This window comes from Erinaceus europaeus, chromosome 17 (assembly GCF_950295315.1).
Source record: "Erinaceus europaeus chromosome 17, mEriEur2.1, whole genome shotgun sequence".
NCBI lineage: Eukaryota > Metazoa > Chordata > Mammalia > Eulipotyphla > Erinaceidae > Erinaceus > Erinaceus europaeus.
The window spans coordinates 37719395-37737521 of record NC_080178.1 but is presented as its reverse complement, the minus strand read 5'-3'; the positions used below and the strand labels follow the sequence as shown (position 1 = coordinate 37737521).

The window sequence follows — 18127 nt, the reverse complement described above, 5'->3', positions numbered from 1 at the left end:
TCTTGATAGGACAGAGATAAATTGAGAAGAAATGGTGTTAGAGAAGAAGAGACAAAGAAAGACACCTGCAGCACTGTTTGATTGAATCTTTTCATCTGCAGGTGTAAAGCAGGGTCTTGAACTTAAGTCCTTGTGCATGGTGATGTGCACTTAACCAGGTGCACCACCCCCCAGCCCTCTTTTTTACTCATATCCCAAACTACATAATACTATTCAGTATCGTCCATTAACAGAGATTTCTATAAAAAATAAATACCATCTATATGGTGCACTTTTCACAACAGGGATATAATTCCATACTGCTGACACCACCAGAGTTCCAAGTCCCTGTTCCCCTCCATTGGAAACTGAAGTAGCCCTTCCAAGGTCACATAATGGGTCAACTATTATTTCTATAACTAATCTGTCTATAATTCTATATATTTGCTCATTTCTCCCATGGTTCTTTCCTTTCCTCCCCTCCAAGTTAACCCAACAACCACTGATATTCCAAATGTCCTTTTTTTCTTTTTCTCTCTCTTGGTCCTGATGAAATTGTTGTTCAGAGCCTTCTGGTCATCTTCCCCTAACGTTTTTCCCCCTCTGGGAGTATGGACAAATTTTGGGGGGATGCAGAAGGTGAGAGTCCAGTATTTTTAAAATTTTATTAGTGATTTAATACATATGTGTGTATATATGTAATATTTATTTATTTATTGGCTAGAGGTAGCCAGAAATTGAGAGAAAGGGGGAGATAGAGAGGGAAAGAGACAGAAAGAGACACAGCACTACTTCACCACTTGTGAAGCTTTTCCCCTGCAAGTGGGGAGCAGGGGCTTCAATCCAGATCCTTGGGAATTGTAACAAGTGCACTCAACCAGGTGTACCACCACCTGACCCTGTAATTTAATATTGATTTACAAAATTACAGGAATAACAGGGATACAATTCCACACTATTCCCACCATCAGAGTTCTGAATTACCAATCTTTCCATTGTCAGTTACAGCAGTTCTCTTAAGGTTGTAGATATGGGTTAACTGTTATTTCTACATCTGTCTATATCTGTATACATTTTCCCATTTATTTTCAATAGTTCCTCTTCTCCTTTCCAAATCAGACACCTATTACTACATCCAAACCCCGCCCCTCCTTTTTCTCCTCTTCTCTCTCTGGGTCCTGATGGAATTGGAGTTCAGAGCCTTCTGGTCATCTTCTCCCTATCATTTATTCCCCACTGGGTACATGAACAAATTATTTTTGGAGTGCAGAAGGTGAGAGTCCAGGCTTCTGTAATTTCTTCTCTGCTAAACATGAGCATTGGCAGGTCCATCCATACCTCCAGCCAGTTTCTGTCTTTCCGTAGTGGAGAAGAGATCTGACAAGGTATGGTCTAGGACATACTGGTGAGGTCAAGTGCCCAGTAAAATCAGGTTGGAATCATGATAGCATCTTCAGCTTGGTGGCTAAAAGGTGGAAAGATATAAAGCAGCTCAAAGTGTTCAATAAATAAGAACCAAAATATAGGAATAGAGCATATGAGATTAAGGATCTTATGGTTCTGACAGGATCAACATCATTGTCACCCCCTGATAATGTTTAAAAGAGATATACTAGCAAAGAAAAATATATCAACTAAAGGACAACTATTGTCCCTATGACACCTTTTATTAGAATCTTCAAACAAGTAAAGGCAGTAAAACTTAAGGTTACCTTAGACCTTACTAAAACCTTAGGTCTATTTCCTCACTAACTTGAGAACCGATAAACCTAACAACAGATTGGATAAAAAAATAAAAAAAAAATGGAACTCAATGATCTAACAACTGGGAGAAAGTCTAAGTTTGTCAGATAATGAATGGATTATAAAAGCTGGATAAGGGCAAGAGACTGGCTCACACTGATTTTTTTTTTCATCAGTACCTTGCCACCCCATCATCCAGAGCTTTAATCAGGGAATACTTGGGTTCCTACATACATATGATGGGCCTAGTCCTCTAATAGTTCTCTCTCTCCACCATCACTGGTCACTTCCATCAGACATGTCATCATAAGATCTCTTGTGGGCCTCTCAATGGCCTAATCCTCACTATAAGGTTAATAGTTATACCCTTACTATAAGCAATGGTAAGGATTGTCCCATTTTTTTTTTTTTTGAAGGGAGGCTGGGCCATCCTACTCTACCACTCAAGGAAGACTGTTTCTGAAATGAGTGCAGCCTTGAATGTTCCCAGCTTCACGATAGATTGCAAGCTTAAGTTGACAGGGACTCAGGTTATATAGACCCCTGTGCTAAATGGGCCCTGCGTCAGATCAATGGGGGAAAAAGTTAACTGTATTTATATACTTACTTCAAGTTTGGTAGCTATTTTCCTCCCTAACCCACATTTCTATTTCTATTCTCAACTCTGACACCATCTTCCAAGACAATATTTTTAGTTCATCTGTATATTGCTGAAGCAAAAATAACTAAAGTCATGGGCCGCTTGGAACATTTATATGGTTTACTTTCAAAGTACCATATAGGAATTAGATTGTATCTTATTTTTACATTTCAATTCATCAAGTCCACTATACAAAGACTTGCTAAAAATAATTTGAATGATGAATAAATTTTTGTTTAGCCAGAATGAATTTATCACAAATAATTCTATTGGCTCATTAAGTTGGGAATTCCTCTTCAAGATCTTATTGCAAACAAAATTTCAAATGATTTTTCTATTTAATTTCAAAACTTACTAGATAAACTAATGGGGTAGAGAATCAAAAGTTTGCTTTAGAATAGATGCTGTCAAAACTCCCTACAAGTAAAGCAGACCATGAGGCTTAAAAAAGGATGCTTTATTATAAAAGAGCAGGAAATAAAAAGTTAAAGAATAAGTAACTGAGGGGCTGGGAGAGATAGCTACCTGAATAGGTTCTATGGAACTCCAGCACTACATGGGAGTTCCAGATACTGGGGGAGTTCTGATGCGATGCTATCTCTCCCTCTCTGTATTTATCTCTTTCACTTTATTCCTCTATCTAAATAAAAAGACAGAGAAACATCCTATGTACAAGGCACTAAAATAATCACCCCCAAAATTTTTTAAAAGAAGGATGTAAGAAGTAGAAGAAGGGAGTCGGGCTGTAGCGCAGCGGGTTAAGCGCAGGTGGCGCAAAGCACAAGGACCGGCATAAGGATCCCGGTTCGAACCCCGGCTCCCCACCTGCAGGGGAGTCGCTTCACAGGCAGTGAAGCAGGTCTGCAGGTGTCTGTCTTTCTCTCCTCCTCTCTGTCTTCCCCTCCTCTCCATTTCTCTCTGTCCTAAAAAAAAAAAAAGAAGTAGAAGAAATGTTTTGTTTTTCTCCTGATACTTTGCATAATATAAATAATCTAGAATATAGTATAGTCAGATATAAGAAATACTCTCAAGGCTCTGGAAAATGCTTTCTGCAAAGTTGAGTTCTGCTAATGATGTAACTAATGTGGAGACCCTGAAAAGATAGTAGCTTACACCCTAACCCTATAATAGCCTTACCTTCAGGAACATAAGAAACTGTGTTCCCAATATCAGACTGCACATTCACATTTGTATCATCATTCATCCCATAGCCAATTACTTGGATTTCGTCAGCCAGGCATCATTCATAGTATGACCAATACTATAACAATTACCCTATTAATGGTGAATAGTGTTTTTCACTTGAATCTCACTGACTGAGATATGTACCAGATCCAAAGAGAAGTGGGTCATGTGCTTCTCAGGAGATGAAAGCTGCAGATCAAGACTGGGAGGGGGTGGGGGCTGGAGGTGGAAGTGGTGTTACATAGGTCTGAGCCCAAGCATGTGATAGTCCTGCAGGAGTAGCTGAATAGGGACTACAGGCTTAGTCAGCACCATTTGACCTGGGAGCACTGAAGAAAGATGTTCCTGGCTACCCTATGCTGTCTGCTGTGGACTGTCCACTTCTGCTCTGGCCAATTCCCTCGGGCCTGCACCTCCTCCAGGAACATTCTGGAGAAGGAATGCTGCCCTGTGTGGAGTGGGGATGGCAGCCCCTGTGGCCAGTTTTCTGGCAGGGGCTTCTGCCAGGACATCTTTCTTTCAGAAGCTCCCCAGGGCCCTCAGTTCCCTTTCACTGGGGTGGATGACCGTGAGTCGTGGCCTTCAGTCTTCTATAACAGGACTTGCCAGTGCATAGGAAACTTCATGGGGTTCAACTGTGCGCAATGCAGGTTTGGTTTCAGGGGGCCCAGCTGCATGGAGAGGAGGCTGCTGGTAAGGAGAAACATTCTGGCCTTGAGTGTGGCTGAGAAGAACAGATTCCTGGCTTACCTGACCCTGGCCAAGTACACCACCAGTACTGACTATGTCATCCCGATAGGCACCCATGGCCAGATGGCTAATGGCTCAGATCCTATGTTCAGGGACATCAGCGTCTATGACCTTTTTGTGTGGATGCACTACTATGTGGCTAGGGACACACTGCTTGGGGGCACCCAGGTCTGGAGGGAAATTGACTTTGCACACGAGGCTCCAGGCTTTCTTCCCTGGCACCGGCTTTTCTTGCTGCTCTGGGAACAAGAGATTCAGAAATTGACTGGTGACCAGAACTTCACCATCCCCTACTGGGACTGGAGGGATGCCCAGGGCTGTGATATCTGCAGAGATGAATACATGGGGGGGCGCCACCCTGTGAACCCCAATCTGCTCAGCCCTGCATCCATCTTCTCTTCCTGGCAGGTAAGTGGCCTCCAAATGAACCACATTCACATTGTTCTTGCCACACAGAGAAAAGAGACAACATAAGTCATGCAAAAAGCATTTATGCTTGTGGCTCCAAGTCCCAGCTTCAGAGCTGAGCAGAGAAGAAAGAGACAGAGAGAGAGAGAGAGAGAGAGAGAGGAGGAGGAGGAGGAGGAGGAGGAGGAGAGAAGAAGAAGAAGAAGGAGAAGGAGAAGGAAAAGAGGAAAAGGAGGAGGAGGAGGAAGGAGAAGAAGGAGAGAATAGAGAGAGAAGAGGAAAAAAAAAAAGAGAATTCTATCTAGATCCCTTTAATGGGAAGCTACTTTCTGAGGGGGATTAAGACAAGGTTTGGGCACAGGGCTGGAGATAAAGCATAGTAGTCATGTAAAGTCAGCGAGACCTTAAATTCAGTCCTCAGCACCACTACAAGCTATAGCTGAGCAATGTTCTGGTCTATCCTTATCTCTGTATTTCTCATTATGATAAAATAAATAAACTATTAGAAAAGATCCACTACTGAAAATTCTCACCATGCCAAGGAATTTTTCCTTTATATCAGACTTGCTGTAGCTACAAAGATATATGTGGGATTTTCTGCCTAAAGTTCTCTAGTTGACTCCTAGGCTCTAATAAATAAAGAAAATTGGCTTCTGTCTCCCACATTAAATATACTTCAAGTAAACAAGAACATAGATATTTAGACAACTAAATGAATGAATAGTCTAGGCCAGTGTGTCTGAAAATGTTTTTACAATAAAATGTATATTGGGTACACATCAAAACAACCAATCACCTGATCCTATCCAAAGCCTATTAATCAATTTTTTTCTTTTTAGATATTTATTTCATTTTTTATAGAGACAGGAAGAAACTGAGAAGGAATGGGGAGACAGAGAGACAGAGAAAGAGACACCTGTAGCACTCCTTGTAAAGCTCCCCCCCAAAGGTGGGGACCAGTGGCTTGAATCTAAGTCCTTGTGCATAGTAATGTGTGCTTGACCAGGTGAGCCACTGCATGCCCCTCTCCCTACACAAACCATTTATCAGAATTTTCAAAGGAGATTTATGGAAGACATAATTTACTAAATGTCTCTGTGGATCGACCTTCCCGTGGTGCATCCCTTGAGTACCCATTCATTGGGGAAACTGACGATCCTTCCTAGCCGACTGAATCCACATGGATCCCAGTCACTTTCAAAGCCATTAACTGGCTACGGAAGAAGGGAAAACGCTAGAAGAAGAAGGGAAATTTGAGGAGCATTAGTTTAGAGTAAATATTTATTGCTAAAATGTGTGAAGACCCTAAATCCAGAAGAAGTAAATAGTGGTAACAATATTCACTGACTAGCCTATGTGAAGCCTTGTTGCAGGTAGTTTTATACACTAATTTATTTGCTAATTTTTCTAGACTTTTCTTATTTCAGAGACAAAAACCACTGAGATATAAAAATCAAGTTGCACAAGATCACAGAATTTGGAAGTAGCAAAGACTTGTGCTCAAATAGCTTGACTGCATAACTACCCTACACTGTTTCCCAGCAAGGGACTGCTAAACAGTGTTTTAAGACAAAAGATCTGGCAGCCACTTATGACAGGGACATGAAAAAATGTACCCAAGTGTCAGCAATTGTACTATAAGCCGAAACTCTCCAATAATACCCCATTTTTATTTTAGCAGACTGAATAAATTTTGTTTTTAAACTGGATAAACTTACAGAGGTACTGTATAACTACAAATATACTTCATAATTATACTACTCTCATTTTTAAAAATTTTATATATGTGGCAAAGGCAATTATAGAAATTTGCATTTAAAAACTAGGTCAAGAGCGTACTTTATGTTGCTCAAGAACCTTGGTTCAAGCCCCTGGCATGGGGAAGAACCAGGGAATGCTGGGATATATCTCCTTTTCTTCCTCTCTGTCATAAAATTAAAAAAGGAAAACAAAAACCTTGCTATGAGTGCTCAAATAAAGAAAGCAAGAATTTCCAGAAACAAAAATAAATATATAAAAAGAAGTGTGTGGTGAGAATTTTTATTACTTTGAAAATATAAAAAGAAAGAATGCTTTCTTGTCTACATTTCTAATGTTTCTGACAATATATGATTATCAATAGAATCAAGATGACAATTTTATTTTTCAGATATTTTATTTTAATTAGAGTGATACAAGTCTTCAGAGAAGAGAGGAAAGAGTACTGCTTAGCACTGGTTTATAGTTGTGCTGGGGATTGCAAAACTCACTATTTACATAAAATGAAAATATTTTTTTCATGTGTGCCTTGTGCTCTGCAGTATGATATGTGGATAGCTCTGTTCCACTTGCTTTTTCCTTAACAAGATCATAGCATTCAAGCAGAACCATCAAAGCACAGTGACAATAACTGTGTAACTCATGGTGTCAGTAATGGCAGTTACTTACTCAGAGTAATAAGTGTGTTTGTGAAGGGAATACTGGGAAAATGTAGCTGAAAAAAAATCTATTTCAGCAAGCCTTTAGACCTTAATCTATCAAGTGCAAAGCCTTCATCCCGTGCTGCCACCCTCTGAAACTGTTCAAAAATTCTTGTAGACTTAGTTGTATGTTATGACTATGCTCTATCTTCAGCTGACCCAGAAAGACTGGGTCAACTGAAGAGCACAGCTACAATATTTTCACTGAAGCCACATAGATACCTATTGATATTTAGTTAATAAATGTATGCCCCCGATGAGATTTCAAATTATGTGACTTTTTTTTCTGTAATCAGGGCTAATGAAATAGTTCACTTGAGTAATGTGCTGCATTGCCATGTGTACCACTCAGGTCTGAGCCTGGCTCCTGCACACTAAAGAAAACCTAGGTGCTTCTTTTCACTCTCTGCTGTTCTGTCTTCTCTTTGTCTTCATCTAAAAATGTAAAAATACTTTTATAATTATTTACTGAATATTAAACATTTTTCTTTAGGTTTGTGGATTTTTTTCTTTTATAGAAGGTAAAATTTGAGGTTTAACAAGCTATCCTTGCACAAAAAATGTTTCAATATTGGTTTAAGTATTTTTCTCTAGGGTCCAGGTGGTAGTACATACATAAGATAGAACACACATATTACAATGTACAAGGACCCCAGTTCAGAACCCTAGTACTCACCTTCAGGGGGAAATTTTCTTCTTTATTTCCCTCTTCCCTTTTAATTTCTATGTTTCTATCCAAATTGAATAGATAAGTTTAAATAATATTGTTCTCTGATTAAACTGCCTTTTGATCACTGGTTTTAAAACATAAAATTAGGAAAATAAACTAACAAAGAACATGGAGAAAGAAACAATAAGCAAGCAACAATTTAAATTAGGTAGATGAAATGAAAGTGCATTTTGTGTCCATCCACTGAATGACATGGTTACCTGACAGGCCATTACTTCCCACACCCTCTCTGCTAATAGTCCCTTGAATTCAGATCAGTTTGTAGAGATTTGAGTATGGAATTTAGAGTATCAAAATTACTTAAGGTACATAAAAAATGAACTCTACCTGTTGTGGGGGTAGCAGAAGGGAACTGAGCAAAGTGTGTACAGGTCTCCTTTAAGCTTCACTGGCAAGTTTCTAGATTGATTATATACATGGAAGAATCACAAGACTCCTCCTGTTCCAGTGCATTTATGAAATTAATCAGGGATATAAAGGAGAGAAGGAAATGCATGCTTTAGAAGTGTGTGAACAAGGGTGGGAAGAAGAGCAAAAGGGAGAAGGAGAAGGAAAAGAAGAAGGAGAAGGAGAAAGAGAAGGAGAAAGGGACGAGGAAGCAGAAAGAGAAGGGGAAGGAGAGGAAGAAGAAGAGGAAGAGGAGTGGAGGAGGAGGAGAAGAGGAGGAGGCAGAGGAAAGAAGGGGAAGAGGAAGATACAGGGGATGCTGAAGTGGAACTTTTTGAAGGAACTGACTTTAGCTATTGTCTCCAGATGTACACATGTGTATTCATATGCATTTTATGGTCCTAGCAGTCAGGCAGAAAGGAAGATACTGGTACACAATATAGACATCTTGGGGTCTGACCCCTTGTCTAGGCTACCTGCTGTGTTCAGGGGAGCAGTTTCTAATGTCCTTCCTCCAGGATAAACAAATGACTGGTTAAAATGTTTTGTCTGAATTGACCAATCAAATCAAGAACAGCCTTGCTCTGTGATATAAAATTATATAGCACCTAGATTCAGCTTGTAAATTCTAGCTCACAAATACCTTCCAAATCAGCTAGACTCTGGCACAATACTTTTTTTCTTAATTTCAGAATCTTCTTTCTTATTCTCAATACATATATAGGAATTCTTATAGAGATTTATTGGCTCTCAGTTGAAAATTTTTTACTGGTGTATTGTGTACTACCCACATTTTTGTAAAAAGAGACCCAAAAGTGTAGGATAGATTTTCCCCTGACACGTAGCTGAGGTCTAGGGCACAGTTATTTTGATTCTTACTTTATTATTATTTTTTATTTTTAGTAGTGATTTAATAATTATCAACAATATTGTAAGATAACAGGGGTACAATTCCATATAGTTCCCACCACCAGAGTTCAGTGTCTCATCCAGTTTATTGGAAGCTTCTCTATTCTTTATCTCTGTGGAAGTGTAGACCAAATTTTTTTGTTTGTTTCATTTTTAATTTATTCATAAAATGGAAACACTAACAAGACCATGGGATAAGAGGGGTACAAGTCAACACAATTCCTACTACCAGAGCTCTGAACCCCATCCTCTCTCTCTTGAAAGCTTTTCTATTCTTTTTTTTTAATTTTTATTTATAAAAAGGAAACACTGACAAGACCATAGGATAAGAGGGGTATAATTCCACACAATTCCCACCACCAAAACTTAGTTATCTCATCCCCTCCCCTTCCTATTCTTTAACCTTGTGGGAGTAGGGACACAGGGTCATTCTGTAGTTGCTTCTCCACTGAACATGGGCATTGACAGGTTGATCCATACCCTCAGCCTGTCTCTTTCTTTCCCTAGTGGGGCAGAGCTCTGGGGAAGTGGACACATTGGTGGGGTCATCTGCCCAAGGAAGTGATGTTGGCATCATAGTAGCATCTGGAACCTGGTGGCTGAAAAAAGAGTTAACATATAAAGCCGAACAAGTTATTGACTAGTCATGAACCCAAAGGCTGGAATATTGCAGCAACTCTCATATTATTTATCCCTCTGGGAGCATGGACCCAGGATCATTATGGGGTGCAGAAGGTGGAAGATCTGCTTCTGTAATTACTTTTCTGCTGGACATTGGGAAGTTGTTTCATACCTCTCAGCCTGTTTTTGTTTGTTTGTTTTTTTAATCTTCCCCAAATGGGGTAGGGCTTGGGAGAGGTGAGGTTCTAGGACACATTGGTGAATTCATCTGCCTAAAGAAGTCAGGATGGCATCGTAGTAGTGTCTACAACTTGACTGAAAGACAGTAAGATATGAAGCATGAAATTGTTTAATAAATAGGAACCCAAAGGTAGGAATAGAGAAGATGAATTTAGGGTCTTCATGTGACCAAATTATCCTTTTGTTTCTAACAACCATTTTCCCCAATGCCTATTAGACTAACTTATTTCTGGAAAAATATTAAACTTTATGTTCCCATTAATATTTTTCATCAGCTGTGTCTATTCTGAAATCCTGGTCATCTGTCTAGCTTTTCATTTTCGGTCATCAAGATTTTAGAGTCCTGCTTAGATTGATGCGGTAAACAGATAATAGTATTATTTCCTCATATTTGGGAGCTACTTCCTGCCCTAATCCAGTTTTCTAGCCCTATTCTAAACTGTGACAACATCTTCCCAGACAACATTTGTAGTACACCTGCATGTTAGTTATCAGGCTCAGGCAAAATTAATAAAGTCATGGGCCCCTTGGAACATACCTAAAATGGACTTTCTAACTTATTTCTACATGAAGTGCTTTTGATTCTAATGAGATTTCAAGTCAAACAGGCTAAGTTGTACTCGTTTAAACTCAGGAAAGGAGGCATTTGACTTCAACAAGATCAAATAACCCACTAATTTAACTTGTAATCACTCTGGCATTATTGAAACTTAGTTGCCTGTGTAACTGAAGCAACTATACAGATAGCCCTTTCCATTCATGTTGTCAGGAAAATATTCCTATTATTCACCACTTTGTGCTCTCATTATACTTATTACACAGTTATCCCATAACATGTATAACTTTTCAGTATGTGTGATTATTTACAAAGCTCTGTGTTGATGAAACTACTGCCACAAGGTAAAGAGCATACAAAATGCATTCTATCCACAGAAGACAAAGTATGATACATGCATGGAATAGGCTTTATTAGTTTGTATTAGATTGAATATAATAAAACATTGTGCAAATGTTAATGCTGATATTAACATACACAGAAAATGAAACTGGCTGGTTAGATTTCTAGAACATTTTTTTCTCACCATAGCACTGCTCAACTCTGGCTTATGATGGTGCTAAGGATTGAACCTGGCACACTTAAGCCTCAGGCATGAAGTTATTTTGCCATATTTTCAGCCCACACTCATACTACTCTATTGCTCCTGATCACCAAAACCAAGAATACAATTATGGTATAATAAGAAGTGACTTACTCACAAGTATGTGCTAAAACATTTTTGAATAGTTCCCTCAAGCTATTTTTATGTGTGTGCATATAAAGAATGAACACATTGTAGAGAAAATTAAGAGCATCAAGACAATATATATGAGTGTCAATTAAGTTAGATTTATAATCCTTACTAGTAGGGTTACTTATTTAAAAGCATATTTGCTAAATAAAACAATATATGATATATTAGATGCATAAAACATCTAATGTTAGTTTTCTTTTTTAATTTTTTAAAAGTATCTTTATTTATTTATTGGATAGAGACAGTCAAAAATTGAGAGGGAAGGGGGAGATACAGAGGAGGAGACAGAGAGACAACTGCAGCCCAGCTTTACTACTTGCGAAGCTTTCCCCTGCAGGTGGGGACTATGAGCTCAAACGTGGGTCCTTGCATATTGTACCATGTGCACTTAACCAGGTGCACCACCACCCAGCCCCTTCTAATGTTAGTTTTCTTAGAAAGCTTTTATTTAGAATTTATATATTTTCACATTTGTTCATTTGTTTGTAATCAAACTCTATTAAAATGGAAGCATGTGCCATCAAATAAAAGGGTTCATTGTTTTGGAGGTAGGAATACTCAGTGATATTCAAGTACAAAAGGCTTTGCTAAGCCTGGAGAGAGAGTGTGATGCAAAAACTTTTCATTCTTGAGTTTCTGAGTGCCTTGATTCAATAACCAGAACCACCATAACCCAGGTCTGATCAATGCTCTGTATTTCTCTCTGTACCTATGTCCTTCATCAAAAAAATAAGATATTTAATAAATTTGTTAAACACAATTATATCTTATAATATAGCCATTAAAAATAACAAAGGTGAAACAGGGGTAACTGTCAAGACATTAAAAAAAGTAAACTGTTTCCTGGATTATAGCATATAGATTCAATAAATTAATTAATACCTTCCAAATCTAGCTAGATCAATGGGCTTTGACACAATAGCAGGAAAATTTGGCATAAGGTGAAAGGCATATCACATGGAAGCAAGCAATGGGGATAAAAAAAGTCACATCTGAGCAAAAAGTCATGGGATTTTTGGTAACCATAACAACAGCTCTGTGAAATAACAGCTTCTCTTTTTTTCTTTATGAAAAAAGATCCTTTGGAATGTCATATGGCTTTTTTTTCCACATAAAGCTCTAGTGCCATAATAGATCCTTTGCTCCTGGAGGCATCTAATAACTGTTTGTTTATTGTTATTTCCTTGCATTTAAGACAATGTTATTCAAATTAAGCTTCTTCAGCAGTCCATCTCCTTTCTATTTGTCTTTCTTGATTTGTCTTGGGTTGCTTGCTTTTTTATGTTATACATAGCTGTGTAAAAAAAAAAAACACAGAAAACTCCACATTCCTTAGCAAAAGATCTCTATCATTTACCAGATGAAATCTGACAAGTTATGCAGATCTTTGACCTTCAGTTTTTCTCAGAACAAATGAATGTGTGTGGAAGGGAGAGGAATGGTCAGGGAGATAGCAGAGTACTAATGCATAGAGCATGCATGCAAGAGGCTCCAGGTTTGATCATTTGGCACCACCAGTAAGCACAATTGAGTAGTGTTTTGGGTAAAATATATAAATTTTTTATATTAATATGTTTTAATAAAATGGAAAGCATAAATATAATAGAAAGCGTCTAATATTCTGAGACATATAAATATAACTTTTCATGATTTGTTGTGAGGAATTCCTTAGCTATAAGATCCTGGACAAGATACTTCACTGAAGTAAGAGTTTTTTTCTATAAAATTAGAAAAAGGCATATTAGAATATGACTGTGATGAAAATCCATGAAATCTGTTCATGTAAAATTGCAAGTTGGGTTACCTGATATATGGCATACATTTGACATATGACAGAATATGGCACTTTCTTTGAGTTTCATGGGTCAAAATTAGTATTATATTATGTAACTATGCTACTAATGTGTTAATGAACATTCAGCCAATGTTTTAGAATCAGCACTGAAAGCTATTTAGTGACCTATTTGATTGCCTTTTCATAATAATGTCATTATCATAAAATTATAAGTAGTGGTAATATGCTGAATATTTTACATATGTTAGATTAGTTTGTCCTTCTTAAACAGTTGTGGTGGTCTGGGAGGTAATGCAATATATAAACTCTTAGACTCTCAAGGTCAAGAGTTTGACCCTGATATCATATAGGCTGAAGTGATGATCTAGTTCTTTCCCTTTTACTCTTCTACTCTCTCATAAATAAATAAATACTTTAAAAAATTATTATTATCCCTTTTTATGGACTAAAAAAAAATCCCTCAATATTTAGAGAGTAAATCATTTGCCCAAGGTAATGTAGTATGTAGAGTCACTATTGGAAAACATGACTTTCTGAGGACAATCTCCATGATCATAACCTGCCCTGCCTTTATGACAAATATGAAAGTTGTGATAGGATTAATTTTTTTCTGATGGTTTCTGCAATTCAGGTAGTTTTTTCTCTTTGACACTAATACAACCATCTCTCTGAATATTTAACTAATTGGCAGTTGGCATTTCAACAAAAAATAGTTTTGGAAGTCTCTAAATGAGTCTACTGTAGCTATCTTACTCAGTGGTATCTTTTGAAATGCTCATAAATGGCTTGTTATTTAAATAGTAATGAGTAAATGTCATGTCATCTATATTCATGGTGTGGCTGTCGAGTTGGTTAACATTAGAATGGAGTTTAATATATTATATTCAATGCAAAAGTTAACTTAGCTCTACCTGACCTTCTCTAAGACATTGCAGGTAGTTTGAGGAAAAGAAAATTCCATGGATGACCATGTGTTTATCATTTAGTTCTGGTTCTAAATACCACATGGCATCTTCCAACAGTTCTAGTTATTGTGTGCAGATAAAAGATATTGGGGAGAGAAGGGGTTGGGTGGTAGCACAGTTGGTTAAGCGCACATGGCACAAAGCGCAAGGACCAGTGTAAGGATCCTGGTTCGAGTCCCCGTCTCCTCACCTGCAGGGGGGTTGCTTCACGAGTGGTGAAGCAGGTCTGTAAGTGTCTGTCTTTCTCTCCCCCTTTCTGTCTCCCCTCCTCTCTTGATTTCTTTCTGTCCTATCCAACAACAGCAGCAATGACAACAGTAATAGTAATAACAACAAGGGTAACAACAAGGGTAACAACAAGGGCAACAAAATGGGAAAAATGGCCTCCAGTAGCAGAGGATTTACAGTGCAGGCACAGAGCCCCAGCAATAACCCTGGAGGCAAAAAAAAAAAAAGTATCTGGAGTGCCTTGAAGTATAAAGAAAATTAAAACCTAAACCTTGTTAGATTTGAACCCAGTCTTTACTGTACTGTGGAATTCTTCAGTAAAAGGGCATCTTTCCCTCTCTCTGCCTCTGTCTCTTTTTACCTGAATATACTTGGTTCTGAGAGGTAAAACAATCGAGATGATGACAAAAAGCAAAAGCTGAGCTCTGTTGACCTAGGGTCTGTGTTATTCTTTATTATCCACAAATAAGATGGTGCATGTAAATTACATTTCCTTTATTAGGTATATGCTTAATATATCATATTATATTTAGTATTATTTATATTATAATTGAGAGAAATTCCAATATGGCAAATTTAAATATCATACTTATTGATGCTCTGCTAGGAAAGAGAGAAGTCAAACCAGTAAATTTGGAAGCAAATTATCTTGTTCTATTATTAGTTTTTTTATTATAGTAGTCCTGTAATTTGAAGTCAGAAAGAGTGATACCTCCAGTCCTGCTCTTTTTTCTCAAGATTTATGTGGCAATTGTAAATATATATATATATACACACATATATATATGTATATGTATATTTATATATATATATATATATATACATATATATATATATGTATATTTTAGTTCCCAATGAACTTTGTGTAGTTTTTTTTTATACCCTTGAAGTAATTTGCATTGTACCCTTATCTGAGAAACTACCTGACTGCCTTCCAGAAGTAGACTTAACGGCAGATTATAAAAGAAAGAAGAAGAAGAAGAAGAAGAAGAAGAAGAAGAAGAAGAAGAAGAAGAAGAAGAAGAAGAAGAAGAAGAAGAAGAAGAAGAAGAAGAAGAAGAAGGGGAAGGGGAAGGGGAAGGGGAAGGGGAAGGGGAAGGGGAAGGGGAAGGGGAAGGGGAAGGGGAAGGGGAAGGGGAAGGAGAGGAGAAGGAGAAGAAGTTTGTTGTAAACTAACATAGACTGCTATAATTTAAAAAAAAAAAAAAGGCGATTATGGCTGTCCTAAGATCAGTATTGCCCTAGGATACAAATAAAGGGGTACCCAACACTGATTTTGCTCAAGCACGCTGTCTAGATAATGAGGACTAGCCAGACAGCAGCTTTCAGTACTTGGAAAATGTTTGGGGAAGTGAACTCCGGGCAGGGATGAGAAGTGAATTCTTATGAAGTGCTTATGGATACCTGAGGACAGAGAATTAAACCTCCCAGATAGTAAAATCTTTTTTCATGCCTAGACTGAGTCTTCAGAGAAACCAGAACCACTATATAACACAAAACAGATCCAGTGGCAAAGAAATGGATTACACCCCTTTTATCCTGATTATTTTTAACAGAGCTGACCAAGAACACTTTCATTTTAAAAATATTATTGTATGTGCCATGGTTATTGTGCACACAATTACTGATCATAATGTTAGATTGAACTAGATGTTTTTGTTTGTGTTTTATAGCCTTTTGCCTTTTTTTTTAGAGTTTCCTACAGTTTAAGTTTCCTGCTCATTATGATACTAACAAAATGAAAAAAAAAAGTTATAGGAAAGATTGTAGCTCTTGGTAGTTGAAAATCCATCCTTAAACTTATTATTCATCCATCACTTATTTACTGATACATGGGAGAGTTAAGCAAAGTATCTAGGAGAATGATCTACCCAGACAAAAGAGTTAATAGAAGATCTATAGGAATAGTCAGTACAAAAATAATGCTGAAGAATGCTGGATGTACTATAGGAACAGAAAGGGAGAAAGTAACCAGAGGTAAGTTTTGCATCAATCAGTCCTTCTGTAGAAACTATATAATACATGAAAGCTGGATTGTATTAAGAGTTTACTTACAAAGTTAGACTAGGGTTTAGGAAAACGAAGAAAAAAAAAAAAAGGCAACACAAGATTTTGAGTTCAGCAAGAGGCTCTAGACCCAATAATTCAGATTTCTGGATCTGGTGGCTGGGGGATGGATGATGATGGTTACCCAGAAGGCATCTTCTAGAAGGATAAGATGCTCATCACAGAGGAGTATTGGGGAAATTTTGGTTCAACATTTTCCTCTCCTTTTGCTTTCATTAACCAAACACACACACACACACCCAAAAAAGTCAAGGTTTTAGTATATCTACATATATATATACATACATGTAATAAATAAAGATAATAAAACATAATAATTGATTGGGCTGGAGTGATAGCTCAAACAATACAGTGTGTGCCATATAACATATATATATATGATCAGAGTACTGCTCACCTCTGGATTAAGGGGATTGAATTTGGGACATTGGAGCCTCAGGCATGAAAGTCTCTTTGCTTAACCATTATGCTCTCTCCCCCACCCAGGAAGTCAAAGATGAATGGGGCCAGCTATCTTTGTCCTAATATTTAGTGACCTACTGCACAGATATAGAATAGAAGGGTGAATGGTAAATACTAAAAACAAACAAACAAACAAAACACAAATAGCACACAAATTGAAGAGGCAAAGAGTTGATATCTCAAGAAGAATATTAAATATTGTTGGTATGCTTCTAATTCTGCTTCTAAAACCCCCTTCTGTTTCATTTGGTTTAATCCCCCCTGCTTAACACTGTATTCTATTTACATAACCATTGTTAACTAAGTACCACCTTCCCTCCAGGGCATTGGTGGTTCAGTGGCAGAATTCTCACCTGCTCCGCCCCCTCTCCTTGTCACACTCTGATTTTCACCAGTCACTTTTCTCTCCACCCTCTCTACATCACATCCTGTTTATACCCTACTTGGCAAGTATATTAGTTTTAGTTTAGTTTAGCTTGGCTTAGATTGTGCTGCTTTCCGTGTGAATAAAGAGTTACTGTCTACAGTTCAGCCATGAGTCCTTGGTCGTTTGTCTCCTGCTTGGGAAGCTAGCCTGACAAAGGATCATTGTAGGAGTAGGGGGTAGCCCAGCGGGTTAAGCACACGTGGCAGGAAGCGTAAGGACAGGCATAAGGATGCTGGTTGGAGCCCCTGGCTCCCCACCTACAGGGAAGTCACTTCACAGGCGGTGAAGCAGGTCTGCAGGTGTCTGTCTTTCTCTCCCCCTCTGTCTTCCCCTCCTCTCTTCACTTTTCTCTGTCCTATCCAACAACGACTCAATAACAACAATGACAGCAACAATAAAAAGACAACAAGGGCAACAAAAGGGAAAATAAATAAATAAAATTTAAAAAGATAATTAAAAAAGGGGATCATTATAAGGACTTTACCTTTGACTCCAGCTGGAATTAACTAGTAAAACGGCATAGTGTATCATTACTCTCTCTTACTTCTATAACCTATCTTGCCAGTGTTCTTTGAGTTCAAGTCAATTATTTTTCTTTAGCTTTGTTGAATCATGTTTCCCAAATTCTCATCCAATTTGCTAGTTCCCAGTTTGCCTCAAAGTTGTATATGATGATTACAAAAGAAGTGCAGTATTATTATTAGTAGTAGTATTGCCTCCAGGGTTATTGCTGGGCTTGATGTGCCTGCACTACAAATCCACTGCTCCTAGAGGCCATTTTCCCCCATTTTGTTGCCCTTGTTGTTGTCGTTACTGTTATTGTTTCCATTGATGTTGTTG

At 37.9% G+C, this 18127-nt stretch overlaps 1 protein-coding gene across 1 annotated transcript in view; it reads left to right on the top strand.

Moving 5' to 3' along the window:
- Positions 1–3880: 3880 nt before the first annotated feature.
- The window catches only part of TYR (tyrosinase), a 114878-nt gene continuing 100631 nt past the window's right edge, over positions 3881–18127 (top strand). The window contains exon 1 of the mRNA XM_007534507.3: positions 3881–4705. Coding sequence (XP_007534569.3) covers positions 3887–4705 — 819 coding nt within the window. The 5' untranslated portion in view covers positions 3881–3886. The remainder of the gene's footprint in view (positions 4706–18127) is intronic.